Source organism: Lepidochelys olivacea, assembly GCF_965140295.1.
Source record: "Lepidochelys olivacea isolate rLepOli2 genome assembly, chromosome: 6".
NCBI lineage: Eukaryota > Metazoa > Chordata > Testudines > Cheloniidae > Lepidochelys > Lepidochelys olivacea.
The window spans coordinates 95,950,958-95,965,722 of NC_140416.1; the positions used below are offsets into that span (position 1 = coordinate 95,950,958).

Genomic DNA, 14,765 nt, shown 5'->3' on the forward strand with positions numbered 1-14,765 from the left:
CACCCAGACGCCCAAGAATTCGGTGGGGGGGCCTCCGGCCACCCAGCCACTCCACCCCAGAGGATTGCCCAAGCAACAGAAGGCTGGCATTCAATAAGTTTTAAAGTTTTAAAATTTTAAAGTGCTGTGTGGTCTTGTCCTTCCCTCCTCCACCACCCCTCCTGGTGCTTCTCTCCTCTACCACCCCTCCTGGGCTACCTTGGTAGCTATCCCCCTATTTGTGTGATGAATGAATAAAGAATGCATGAATGTGAAGCAACAATGACTTTTTTGCCTCTGCAAGTGGTGATCGAAGAGAGGTGGGGAGGGTGGTTAGCTTACAGGGAAGTAGAGTGAACCAAGGGGCGGGGGGGGGGTTTCATCAAAGAGAAACAAACAGAACTTTCACACCGTAGCCTGTCCAGTCATGAAACTGGTTTTCAAAGCTTCTCTGATGCGCACCGCGCCCTCCTGTGCTCTTCTAACCACCCTGGTGTCTGGCTGCGTGTAACCAGCAGCCAGGCGATTTGCCTCAACCTCCCACCCCGCCATAAACTTCTCCCCCTTACTCTCACAGCTATTGTGGAGCGCACAGCAAGCAGTAATAACAGTGGGAATATTGGTTTCGCTGAGGTGTAACTGAGTCAGTAAACTAGGCCAGCGCGCTTTTAAACGTCCAAATGTACATTCTACCACCATTCTGCACTTGCTCATCCTGTAGTTGAACAGCTCCTGACTACTGCCCAGGCTGCCTGTGTATGGCTTCATGAGCCATGGCATTAAGAGGTAGTCTGGGTCCCCAAGGATAACTATAGGCATTTCAACATCCCCAAAGGTTATTTTCTGGTCTGGGAATAAAGTCCCTTCCTGCAACTTTTGAAACAGACCAGAGTTTCTGAAGATGCGAGCGTCATGTACCTTTCCCGGCCATCCCACGTTGATGTTGGTGAAACGTCCCTTGTGATCCACCAGTGCTTGCAGCACTATTGAAAAGTACCCCTTGCGGTTTATGTACTCGCCGGCTTGGTGCTCCGGTGCCAAGATAGGGATATGGGTTCCGTCTATGGCCCCACCACAATTAGGGAATCCCATTGCAGCAAAGCCATCCACTAGGACCTGCACATTTCCCAGGGTCACTACCCTTGATATCAGCAGATCTTTGATTGCGTTGGCTACTTGCATCACAGCAGCCCCCACAGTAGATTTGCCCATTCCAAATTGATTCCCGACTGACCGGTAGCTGTCTGGCACTCCAAGCTTCCACAGGGCTATTGCCACTCACGTTTCAACTGTGAGGGCTGCTCTCATCTTGGTATTCTTGCACCTCAGGGCAGGGGAAAGCAAGTCACAAAGTTCCATGGAAGTGCCCTTACGCATGCGAAAGTTTCCCAGACCTGCAACACTATGCGGTCCCACCAGTCTGTGCTTGTTTCCCAAGCACAGAATCAGCGTTCCACCGCATGAACCTGCCCCATTAGCACCATGATGCCCACATTGCCAGGGCCCATGCTTTGAGAGAAGTCTGTGTCCATGTCCTCATCACTCAAGTCACCGCGCTGATGTCGCCTACTCGCCCGGTATCGCTTTCCCAAGTTCTGGTGCTGCATATACTGCTGGATAATGCATGTGGTGTTTAATGTGCTCCTAATTGCCAAAGTGATCTGAGCGGGCTCCATGCTTGCCGTGGTATGGCGTCTGCACAGATAACTCAAGAAAAAAGGCACAAAACGATTGTCTGCCCTTGCTTTCACGGAGGGAGGGAAGGAATGGGAGCCTGACAATATGTACCCAGAACCACCCGCGACAATGTTTTAGCCCCATCAGGCACTGGAATTTCTACCCAGAATTCAAATGGGCGGCGGAGACTGCGGGAACTGTGGGATAGCCACCCACAGTGCAACACTCCGGAAGTCGACAGTTGCCTCGGTACTGTGGACACACTCCGCCGACTACATGCACTTAGAGCATTTGTGTGGGGACACACAATCAACTGTATAAAAACGCTTTCTACAAAACCGACTTCTATAAATTCAACCTAATTTCATAGTGTAGACATATCCTCTGCCTTCCCACCCTACTTCTTGCTCGCACAACCTATCTCTGACCCTCTTCCCATTTCCACAGGCCACAGCCTGCCTCTCCCACACCATCCCTCACCCCTCTGCATTCCCAGCTGATTCCTTCTCCTTCTCCATACTAGGGGAATGATCTCACTTCTGATGCCTGGCACCACAATGGTCCCTACTGATTGGGAGGCGTACTCGCAAGGGCACTTCTACTCAGCTCCTGCAGCCCTGAAATGGAACGCACCCAGTACAGGCATAATCTTCAGGGAATTTAGTTGCTAAACATTAACCAATATCTACTCAGCATGTGCAAACTGTAATTTTCAGAGGTTTGTTACTCAGCCACGTTTCGATGGATTTTTACAGGGAGGACACATCCTGACACAAAGGCAACACTCCTGCTAAATTTCATGTGCCTATTCTAAAGCAAGGAGGTGCTGCAGCTTCTCAAGGAAACACTATGAGTTTTTTAAACATGAGTAAAACAATGTATTTCTCTACCTTGTTCTAGGAAACAAAAGCATCATTTTTACTGAATCTTTAAAAAACAAATTCAGCCTGAGGCATACACCTGGCATGGAAAATTTCAGCCTAAACAGTTAAACTTTGGGAAAGTTATATGCAATTGAAAACAAACTCTTATAATGGCAACCTTAACTATAGGATTCACTTCCATCTCCACCTATAATCAAGGCTTTTTTCTCTGTTCACACACACAAAACTCAACTAGGCCCTCATCCCTACCTGTTTTGACTATGACAACTTCTTCCTCACTGGCCTCATTGAAACCCACACACCATCTATTCAATAAGTAGTTGCTAAGACTAATCAGTCTTACCTATTCTTCCCACATCACTCCCCTCTTTAAATCCCTCTACTAGGTCTCTCTTTTCTGCTGTATCAAATTCCAACTTCTTGCTCCCACCTTTAAAATCCTACAGCTCTGCCTGTCCCTACTTGTCTGTTCTTATATCATCCTCCCCTTCCTTGCTCCACCTGCTTGTCTGGTTTTGCCCCAAGCATCTTCATTCTTTCTTCCACACCATCACTTGCAACAACCTCCCTGAACTAGTCTGTAAAGCTACTATACCTATCCTCCTTAAAGTTAACCATATTCTCCCTGTACTTCCCTCCTATTGTTTATTACCCCCACTTGTTGCATATTGTGTTAAATTAGATTATAAACTCTTCTGGGAAAATATTATGTCTTCCACAGTGCCTAGGACATTGGAGCCCCTCTCCAGATTAGGGCCTTTGAGTACTTCTACAATTTAATTAATTAGGAATTTTCTTCTTAATAATAAAATAAAATAAAATAAAATAATAATAACAACCACCACCGTTCAGAGAGCTATTATGATATTTTTTGTCAGCTTTCATACACTTCCTGGCAGATCATCTCCCCAGTTTCAATCACAAAAAAAAAAAAAACCTCACAAAATTATATAACATCATGATCATGTTAAACAACAACAAAAAAGGATGTTCAACATCAATGCTGTGATTTTTTCTAAAAATACCCATGAGCTAAAATTTCATAGTATATATACGACACATAATATCAACCATTGTTTAAAATGCCACCAGTACTAGATAAAAAATGGTGGGTTTAATGCTGGGGCTTCATCCTTTATTTTAAATTATCTGGCTTTTAAATGTTAACAATTTTATGAAACACTATTAGATTTAAATATTTCTTGAAGCTTTTATCTGTTGAGTCAGTAATGTCTTATCACAGAAATTGTTTGAACTAGCGAAAACTTTATATTTTAATATTTTGACTTTGCAAGATTTAGAATGCTAATATGTGTTAACTTAATTCAGTTACAATTTCTTTTCATACTAGCATCTTACCCTTTTTCAATTTGCGAACAGCTAACATACAATGGCTAGGAGATAGATCCCATATTCTTAAGGTTTTGTCATCACTTACAGTGGCACAAATAGGTAAATGAGGATGGGTGGCTAGACCCCAAACTTCCCCTTCCATGTGACCCTGTTAAAAAAAAAAATCCATCAGGTAATTTTATTTCCAAAACTGAAAAAAAAAAAATACACAAGGAAGCTACAAAGCTATACTGAGAATGTGCAAATCTTTGTTGGATGATAAAGAAAACTTCCTAATGAAAACACTCTTGGTTCAGTGATCAGCACAGAATATCTTAAAAATAAAAAGCTTCTGAGTAAAATGTAATATAAAATTAAAGTAAATTATATTTGAGAAAATTGCCCAAGTGATCTGATCCACTAAATTATCTAATTTATAGAATCTTTTTGTTAACCTAACAATGACGGGCCAAATTATCACTGGACTATTCATGTGAATAATTATGACCCAATTTGAGTTTGGAATTCACAGTCTGGCCATAAATGTGCATTCTATTACTAAGAAAAAGCCCAATTTGTACAAACTTCCTTTTATCATCCTTCAAAATACACATGCATTATTTTAAGTTTGTGCTTAAGATAAAAACATGCTATAAACAAAACATCAGCATAGCAGAGCCTGACTCAAAAGAGATATAGAGATGTATAGGCAGATACCTCTTTTGATTCAGGACCTAGTATGCTAATTTTAATAGTGTATGGGTATATGTACGTGTGTGTTTTAAAAATCTGTTCATGCATTGTTGCGCTATAATAGCTCTTCATACATATGGATTAAATATGCATCTTACATATATATGAACAGAAAAGAACAAAGCCACAAGAATGATTCAAGGTCTTGAAAACTCATGTTACAATCAGAGACTTAAGAAGCTCAGCCTGTTTAGGATATCAAAGAGAAGGCTAACAAGTGACTTATCATGGTTTATAGGTACCTACATAGAGAGAAGATATCTGATTGTACTGGGCTAGCAAAGCCCATAACAAGATCCAATGGCTGGGAGCTGAAACTACATCAATTCAAACTAGAAATAAGGCACTATATTTTAAACAGTGAGGTAATTAACCATTGGAACAACTTACCAAAGGGATGTAGTGGATTCGCCATCACTTGAAGTCTTTAAACCAAGAGTAGATGTCTTTCTAAAATATATGTTCTAGTTCAGTGGTTTTCAACCTTTTTTCATTTGCGGACCTCTAAAAAATTTCAAATGGAGGTGCGGACCCCTTTGGAAATCTTAGAAATAGTCTTCAGACCCCCAGGGGTCCACGGACTACAAGTTGAAAATCACTGCTCTAGTCCTACCAGAAATTATGGACATGTTGCAGGAATTACTGGGTGAAATTCTAGGGCCTATGTTTTGCAAAAGGTCAAACTAGATTATCATAATGGTCTCTTTTGGCCTTAAAATCTCTGAATTTAAAAGAGTTTTCAGACTTCATTAACAATTATAATGTTTATTATTTTATGTTACTTCTGTTTGAAATACAGTATTATACTTGTGATAGAAACTTTCAAAGCCCAACGGATTCTAGGAAGGAAATGGGGAAAAAAGAATATATGGGTAATTATGATGGGGTGTATTGACCCCACACCAGGGAACCAAGGGTTATCGAGCAGCTCTGAGTCCTAAAGGCCCAACCCAGCCGCACCTGCTGGGCATGCTCACAGTGGAGAGAGAGCGCTCAAAAGGAAGCAACTCAGTTCAGTCAGTGCGGACTGAACAAAGGAGCAGTCCTATGCTGGTAACTCCTGGAGAGAGGCTGCAGGAGCTTCGCACTGCCTGGACCAGACCCCGCGGCAGAGCCACTGAAGGCCCCTGTGGAGACCAGGAACAGAGGGCCGGAACTGAACGACAAAGACTCTGGTGAGAACCCCCACACCTGTGAGTTCATAAGATGACACCTTTTGTGACTTTGAAAGGTGCTGAGAATGCAGTAGGAAGTGACCCAGTGAACAGGCTTGATGGCATCTGCCCCCCACACTGCATATCTGACCAAGCTGTCACAGGCTCTGGGTTGGAACCTGGTGGAGCAGGGAGGGCTCAGGTTCCCGTACCACTGGCTGCAGAGTCTTGCAGTTGGGCGACGTGGCTACAGACTCTTGCCATTGGGTGCAAATACCAGGCTCAGATGTTGAACACCCTGACAGTAATACTTTAAAATGTACCTGAACCAGCAGAGTTATTGGTCCACTTTTATCCACCTCCAGTATTTCCCCATTCTTTGTGCCCACTAAAATATGCCCATGTCCTAACGATATGGCACGTATAGAAGGATTGTCTTCTAAGAGGAGACCTAAAACATTAAATTTTTAAAGATGTGAGAGTTTAATTTCAGAAGTATATACACGACACCCACATTTTACCAGATCATATTCAACAGAAAAGAAGTCCTAGCATTTTCCTGCCTACAAAACTTGGCTCCAGTTGTGGAGCTTTAGCACATATTAGCTAATTTTTAAAATGTGCATAATTTATTCTGTGCCAGCCTTCCAGTTTTTGTTACCCTGCCTTCCCTAATAACCGTGCCACATAAGGCAATGATCCTCATGTTCAGCAGACTCTCCTTGAGGTTCAAACAAGGTGGAGAGCATTAACATGGCTATCTAATAAGCATGCTACAAACCTCAGTGAGAGAAATGTGCATACAGCTATGATTCTATCTTAAAGTTACAGTGGAGTACATCAGTAAAATGTGTTAAACTACTATTTTAACTGCAATAGAAGTTTAATAAGCAAATAAGCACCCTTTTGACAGTCTAATGATGTAAGCTAAGAACAGAAAATTCTTAGTTTTTTAGGGAAGACAGACAAAGAAATCTCCAGAATATCAGATAGGGAAAGCTGTATATCAGGAACAACATCAGCCAGCAAATGGGAGAAATTTGAAGGAACAACAGGCCTGAAAAGAGTTCGGTACTCGTACATGCTCACATGAAAACAAGCCAGAGTATTAAACCTTTAATAGAAAAAAAAAGTATTCTACCCTCCATTCCTTTTTTATCCAAGGCAGAACAAATAGGAAGATTAATCATGGAACCCCATGGTGCCATTTTTTAGAATAATTTTTCAGAGTGTAATCTTTCTAATTTTTTTAAACTACCCTCACTTCTGTAGCATAGTAGTTCACTGAGGTCTGTGGAAGGAATGACAATTAGTTCAAAATCAACCTGCTGATTCAGCAAGATAGAAGACACTGTGAAAAGTTTATGGAAATGAACTTTCTGCAGCTTATAACTGTAATTCAGTCTAACTGTTACTATATTTTTATAAGCCAAGCACAGATTCTCTCTTCAGACCGTGCGTTGGTACTAGGCTAAAGATGTAATATCTTCCAGGACAAATGTAGTTTTGTCATTGATCTTTGTGGCCCATATTCAAAATGCTCTAATTGGAGTGAGTGTTTATCCTCAAAGATTTACAAATATACTCAATTCACAAATAAAACTATTTTTTCCTTCATGGTTAGTCTTGCAAACTCAATTTCTGATCAGTGTTAAGCTTGGTTCTTTCCTTCTGATGTATAATCATCAGTGATAAAGGTTCTATAGAACAAGTTTTCCTTTCTGAATGTGAACAGGTGAAACTGACTGAGACTTAGTAAAAAGTTCAGTTTTTGTTACTTAACTGAATCCCCGCATTCACTGTCTCCTGGTTGGCCTGATCATAAGTACTAATAGGCATGAAAATCATTATTGTTGTCATAAAAGAACACAGATATGACAGAATACACAAAGAAAGCTGTGACAAAGTTCCTCCTCTACCTTGGTGGGTCTTGTGCTTATTGGCAGATTTGCTCACCTTGGAGCTTCACGGCAGCCCTTAGTTTGGCCGTTTTCGTGAACCCACAGTCCAGGTCATCTCCTCCTGTGTCTGACCAGGAGTTGGGAGGTTTGGGGGGAACCCGGGCCCGCCCTCTACTCCGGGTTCCAGCCCAGGGCCCTGTGGAATGCAGCTGTCTAGAGTGCCTCGTGGAACAGCTGTGCAACAGCTACAACTCCTTGGGCTACTTCCCCATGGCCTCCTCCCCACACCTTCTTTATCCTCACCATAGGACCTTTCTCCTGGTGTCTGATAATGCTTGTACTCCTCAGTCTTCCAACAGTATGCGTTCTCACTCTCAGCTCCTAGCGCCTCTTGCTCCCAGCTCCTTACACGTGCACCACAAACTGAAGTGAGCTCCTTTTTAAACCCAGGTGCCCTGATTAGCCTGCCTTAATTGATTCTAGCAGCTTCTTGATTGGCTGCAGGTGTTCTAATCAGCCTGTCTGTCTTAATTGTCTCCAGAAGGTTCCTGATTGTTCTGGAACCTTCCCTGTTACCTTACCCAGGGAAAAGGGACCTACTTAACCTGGGACTGCCTTCTATTACTTTCCTGTAGCCACCTGGCCCGACCCTGTCACAAAGCATATATGTTAGGTTAGAAGTTGCTATTTTTACTTAGTCATTTTTCCAGAGTAGAAGAACACTTTAAATAGAACCAACAATAGTTTTCAAACACAACTTTATTGTTTTCTTTCTTTACTTGATTTCCTTTTATTGCGGAAGAAGGAAACTTAGAAGAAAAAGTTTATTAAAGACTGTGTTTAAAAGCAGAATAAAATAGAGAGGTTTGATGTACTATACAATCACCTTTAGAGCCAGGGGCCAAAGCAGCTCGTTTGATGGCATAGGTTTTGAGACAGCGTTCAAAGGTGTCATCCCAGAGAGCCACTACCCCATCCTTTCCACCAGTTACAAATCCCTGCCCAAAAAAGTACAAGAAGATTAGTTCATAGGTTGTCATCAGTAGCCTTAATAATAATGTAGCTGTAAAATCATAGAATCATACAAGTTAGAGATGGAAAAGATCTATTAGATCTTCTGGCCCTGCCAATGCAATATAAGTCTCTACAGTGCATTTTTAGTGCTTTGTCCAGTCTGCTTTTTAAAGTCCTGCACCTGTCACTCTCAAGAAGACTATTCAGTGGCCTCATACATTTCACTGTCTGGATGTTTTCCTGATAGTTAGCCTAAATTTTCCATTTCTTAATTTTACCCCTAGATCTGGACCTCCCAGATCACTTTTACAATGGGCCTGGACAAGCAGGGAATGTGGGGAAAGGTTACATCTGTATCTGAACTTTGTGGCTTGGGACCCTTTTCTCAAACAGGAATACTCTATTTCTATTCTCCTGCCTATGTCAGAAGACTGAACTTGTTTCATAAGGGGGAAAATATTGACAAAAGATAAACTGGCAATACAGCTGGAATCGTTTGATGTTATAGATTAGGAAAAACACAGTTTTGTCGTAAACCATTCCTATACCTAAATTAATTATAACTGTGACAAAAAATGAACACTGTAGCTCCTTTGGCTCAAAAGGACATACTCTGGTTTAAACTTATATCTATTCCAGATGACTAAAGCCTAGTGTACATTCAAGTTTTGTACCAATGTTACTATTTTGGCCAGCAGTGTTTGTTTGTTTTTTCACACTGAAATAGTTATGCAGGTACAACTGCTGAACTAGGACGCAGCTGAACTGATATAAAGGTGCCTTATACTGATGTAGCTTATTCCCCTTCCCATATTGGAATACCCATACCAATATATCTTTATATTAACAGAAGTATATCAAACTAGAGGGCTTGTGTTGCTTTAACTATGCAAGCAGAGTTAAAGTGGTAGAGTGCAGACAAGGCCTTACTGTATGTTGGCACTGTAACAGTGTTCAATTTGTAATCCAACAAAGCCCATATAATAGTTACTAGATTATATACATAAGGATACAGGATTATATACAATGGAAGTAGTTAAAAAGTTCATTTCATTTACGAATTTTCTACCAGTTTGGAAGAAATTTCCTATGCATAAAATGGTGAAAACTGCTATAAATGGTAGAAAGTTTTTAGGTTTGGCCATGTACATGAAGCAAGCCTTAGATCTATATTTTCTAATGCAAACAGCATCTGCTTAGAGTTGTCAGGCATCTGATTTTCAACCAGAAGGCCCGGTTGAAAAGGGATCCTGGTGGCTCCAGCCAGCAAAGCTGACCGGGCCATTAAAAATCTGGTCGGCGGTGCAGCGGGGCTAAGGCAGGCTCCCTGCCTGCCTTGGCTCTGCGCAGCTCCCCGGAAGCGGCTGGCATGTCCCTGCGGCCCGGCCCCTAGGCTAAGGGGCAATTTAGGAAGCTCTGCGTGCTGCCCCTGCCCCCAGGGCTGGCCCTGCAGCTTCCACTGGCTGGGAACTGCAACCAATGGGAGCTGTGGGGGCGGTGCCTGTGGGCAGGGGCAGCACGCAGAGACCCCTGGCCCATCTGACGAAGGGCCGCAGGGACATGCTGGCTGCTTCCGGGTGTAGTGTGGAGCCAGGGCGGAAAGGCAGGCAGTGAGCCTGCCTTAGTTTCGTTGCACTGCCAACCAGGAGTCGCCTGAGGTAAGCACTTCCTGGCTGAAGCCCACACCCTGAACTCCCTCCTGCACACCACCCCCCTGCCCCAGGTCAGAACCCCCTCCCACATCCTAACCCCAGACCCCCATCCCCCCCTCAACCCAACTCCCTGCCCCAGGTCAGAACCCCTACCCCCCAGCCCTGAGCCCCCTCTTGCATCTCAAACCCTTTATCCCCAGCCCCACCCCAGAGCCCACACCTCCAGCTGGAGCCTGCACCCCCTCCTGCGCCCCAGCCCCGAGTCTGCTCCTGCACTCCAAACCTCTCATCCCCAGCACGACCCCAGACCCCTCCCCCCAGCCAGAGCCCTCCTCCCGCACCTCAGTTCCCTGCCCCAGACCTGAGCCCCCTCCCACAACCTGAACCCCTCATTTCTGGCCCCACCCTGGAGCCCACACCCCCAGCTGGAGGCCTCACCCCCTCCCTCACCCCGACCTCCTGCCCCAGTCCAGTGAAAGTGAGTGAGGGTGGGCAAAAGCAAGCGATAGAGGGAGGGGGGCTGGAGTGAGTGGGGGCAGGGCCTCAGGGAAGGGGCAGAGCAGGGTAAGGGTGTTTGGTTTTGTGCAGCTAGAAAGTTGGCAACCATACATCTGCTCAAGTCTTCACATAGTAACAAACATCACTGGCATATGTTTCTTTTAATGCAATGTAATCGAATCTCCTTTCACCCCCTGAAAGTCCCTCCACTTTATCTGCTTTATCCACTTTTACTCTTAAGGCATCATTAAAGAAGGAGGACATGCAGCTCTTAAAAATCAATGAGAGGAGTCACTGTAATATAATGATACAATGCACTTCCTCCTACTAGGAAATGCAACACTCTCTGTTCCCGCTGACTTGAGAGTGGGGAGCACCATCTAGAATAGGGTGACCAGATGTCCCAATTTTATAGGGACAGTCCCAATTTTTGGGTCTTTTTCTTATATAGGTTCCTATTACCCCCCACCCCATCCCGATTTTTCACATTTGCTGTCTGGTCACCCTAATCTAGAATCCTGAACTCCAATTATATGGTAATAGACTACATTTATGTTAGGCCTAGCCACAAAGAGATTTTTATTAATCCAAACTATGTCTCATTTAAAATCCAAATAGTTCACTTACTTTTTCTAATGCATGCATGCTAAATACTGGACCATCGTGTGCTTTGACTGTTTTTATGAGAAACAAATCTCTCCAGATACACACATCCCCAGTGGAAGTTCCAGAGAATGCCATCTCTTCAGTCCAGCCGTATACTGCACACATCATTGTATCAGTTCTTCCCATTGCACCTATGCAGCCCTTTCTCCCAATCAGTCCTCCCCCTGGTTTAGAATAAAAACAAGTAATCAAATGCTTGCAAGTATCACTTTCAAAATAATTTATAGGGCAACCTATCCAGAATAATAAATCTGTTTCCCTCTAGCTTTGGAATAAGCAAACTTTGAAGGTTCTTCACAAATCATTACTTCTCACCTTCCCCCATTTTTTGGCACCTTTGAAGAAAAAGAATGCATCTCACCTTTAGGAATTCATTTTACATGCCACTTGAATCAGGACTTGAATTTATATACACACACAGGTAAACATAAATACAGATATATCAGAGGGAGTGAGAGTGAGAGAGTGTCTAAATACAGACTTTAATTTTCTGTCATATGATAGTATGGTATAAAGATTTTAATGGAATGAGTTTGGGATGACCATATTACTCCAATGTAAAAACTTTAAACCCTACCAACACATTCTTTTCATGCTATATTTTTGAAGGAAAGTTATTTTAGAACTTTAGCTTTAAAATTTGTGTTGATACAGTATCCTGTACTGGCCTATAAGTGACAGAAATGTTATTACCAATATTTTTTAAAAGCCTCTAAATTGTATGTCAAATAGTTTCTGTATATCAGGATGCCCATGTCCAGTATCTTGTGACCTGTCAGGCGTGAAAACGAGATGTGAATTTTCACAAAATTCTCAGAGTAACTCAGAGTAACGTGTTTGAGACAACATGTTTGAGTTGTCTCAGTGCCACCTAACAGATGAAGATCTAGGGATTTTTATATCTTCAAAGCACTGTGCTATATCTTCAGTGACAAACCTCTGGATGTGTTTGCCTGCATTTGGCACTGATGAAGATTTCCCCCAAAAAACATACTTCAGTATCATGTGGTCTCAGGTCCACCAGTTCCAGCTCTAGTTTCAGTAGTGGATCTTGACTTAGAATATAGTAGGACTGATCTCTATCTCAGTGCTTATACTCACAATGATAAGTCTCCTTCACAATGACCGACTATCTCTACACTTTCTACAGGATACTGCCACTATGTGCATTCTTGAGTTTATGAAAAAGTATATATGGAGAATATGTCATAAGTGCCCCAATTTCACCGACCCATCAGGCAGAGGTGATAGAGACAAAAAAGGCCGTTTTCATTAATAAGTGAAGGTAGGACCACGTTGCCATCAGTTCAAATAGAGGTCTAGTAAGAGACAGTAGAACAAGGCCGGGGTCAGAGCCTGTATGTGGGGGAAAATATTTTGGAGACCTTTCAGGAAACATTTTATGAGTGGATGTGTGAAGACAGAATGGCTGTCTATTGTGGCAGTGAAAAGTGGCAATGGCTGCCAAATGCACACGAATGGTGTTGGTGGATAATCCTGACCATTTAGGGTGTAAAATATAGTCTAGGACAGGGATCGGCAACCTTTGACACATGGCCCGTCAGGGAAATCCGCTGGCGGGCCAGGACGGTTTGTTTACCTGCAGCATCCACAGGTTCAGCCGATCGCAGCTCCCACTGGTCACGGTTCGCCATTCCAGGCCAATGGGGGGCTGCAGGAAGCAGCGGCCAGCATATCCCTCAGCCCGCACTGCTTCCCACAGCCCCCATTGGCCTGGAACGGTGAACTGCAGCCAGTGGGAGCTGTGATCAGCCAAACCTGTGGACACTGCAGGTAAACAAACCATCCTGGCCCACCAGCGGATTTCTCTGATGGGCTGCATGCCAGAGGTTGCCAATCCCTGGTCTAGGATAAGTGGTAGTTGAGCGCTTATTGCATCAACCTGATGGGAGGTGCACCAGCATTGGAACCTAGTCCATTTGTGACATTAAGTGCATCTAGTCGTGTTGCGTCTGCTATTCCAGAGTATCTGTTTAACTGCATCTGAACAGGTTATTTCCAAATCCAAGAACCACGGAGGAGCCAGGCTTTGAGGTGGAGCACCTGTGGATTGGGATGGAGAATGTGACCTGCATCCTGTGAAAGGAGGTGTGGAGTTGGATGGAGGAGATCAGTTTGCTTACCATCATGCAAAAGAGGTAAGTATACTAGATCTCTCGTGGAAACGTTGGAGCGATAAGGATAACATAGGTTCAATCCCCCTGAATCTTGTGGAGTACTCAAAACAGAAAGGGGAAGGGAGGGAAGACATAGAGCAGTGGTGCATCCCCTGGGATGAGGAATGTGTCTTCCAAAGACCTGTGTCCCAATCCAACTCTTGAGCAGAATTGAGGGCATCAGACATTTTGTGGTGCGACAAAAAGATCTATGTGCGGGAATCCCCAGTAGTTGAAGATAAGCTGAAGGAGTTGCTTATCCAGTTCCCAGTTGTGATCATGGAAGAATCTTCCGCTCAGTGAGTCCACAGTGAAGTTCTGGTGTCCAGGGAGGAATGTGGCTGAGATGGTGTTGTCGTGTTGGAGGCACTGAAATTATGGAACTGGTGTATCCGAGTATAAAGAGTGGGACCTTGCTCTGCCTTGTCTGTTGATGTAAAAACATGCAGATGATATTGTCCATCATGACTTTGACGGTGCGATATGCAATCAGTGGGAGGAAACATCGCCAGGAATTGCGGACTACCTGTATCTCTAGGAGGCTGATGTGTAGGGTAGATTTGGTTAAAGACCATCTGCCCTCCACCATATGAGTGTGAAGGTGCACTCCCCAACCCATGAAGGAGGCGTCAGTTGTTAGAATCATGATTGGTGCTGGCTGAAGGAAATGAACCCCAACACAGATGTTCTTGGGCTGTGTCTACCAGAGTAGTGAGTCCTTTACCGTCCTCGGCATGAATAACAGTTTGTGGCTGCTGTGTCCGTGAGGGACATATGCTGTACAGACATATGCCTGAATACATCACATGTGTAATCATGTGTGCTTTACCCATGAACGTGGTGGCGGTCATGTGTCATATTAGCTGGAAACACATTCTGTTGGAAATCTGGGGACAGGCTTGTACCTTAGATACAAGATCCACCATAGTGAAGAATCTGTGAGGTGGAAGGAAGGCTCTGCCTTGTACGGCATCTAGTTGTGCGCCGATGAACTCCAAGTGTTGTACTGGTAAGTTCACACTGTGGCCTAGATTTGTGAAAAGGTCCATTGAGATCTGGACGGCACGAAGAGTGTTGG

At 43.7% G+C, this 14,765-nt stretch overlaps 1 protein-coding gene across 1 annotated transcript in view; it reads right to left on the reverse strand.

Annotated features, from left to right (window-relative positions):
* The window catches only part of EML5 (EMAP like 5), a 288,831-nt gene that overhangs the window by 92,585 nt on the left and 181,481 nt on the right, over positions 1–14,765 (reverse strand). The window contains exons 18-21 of the mRNA XM_084632418.1: positions 11,472–11,674; positions 8,567–8,678; positions 6,103–6,230; positions 3,900–4,041 (exon numbers count right to left, since the gene is read on the reverse strand). Coding sequence (XP_084488544.1) covers positions 3,900–4,041; positions 6,103–6,230; positions 8,567–8,678; positions 11,472–11,674 — 585 coding nt within the window. The remainder of the gene's footprint in view (positions 1–3,899; positions 4,042–6,102; positions 6,231–8,566; positions 8,679–11,471; positions 11,675–14,765) is intronic.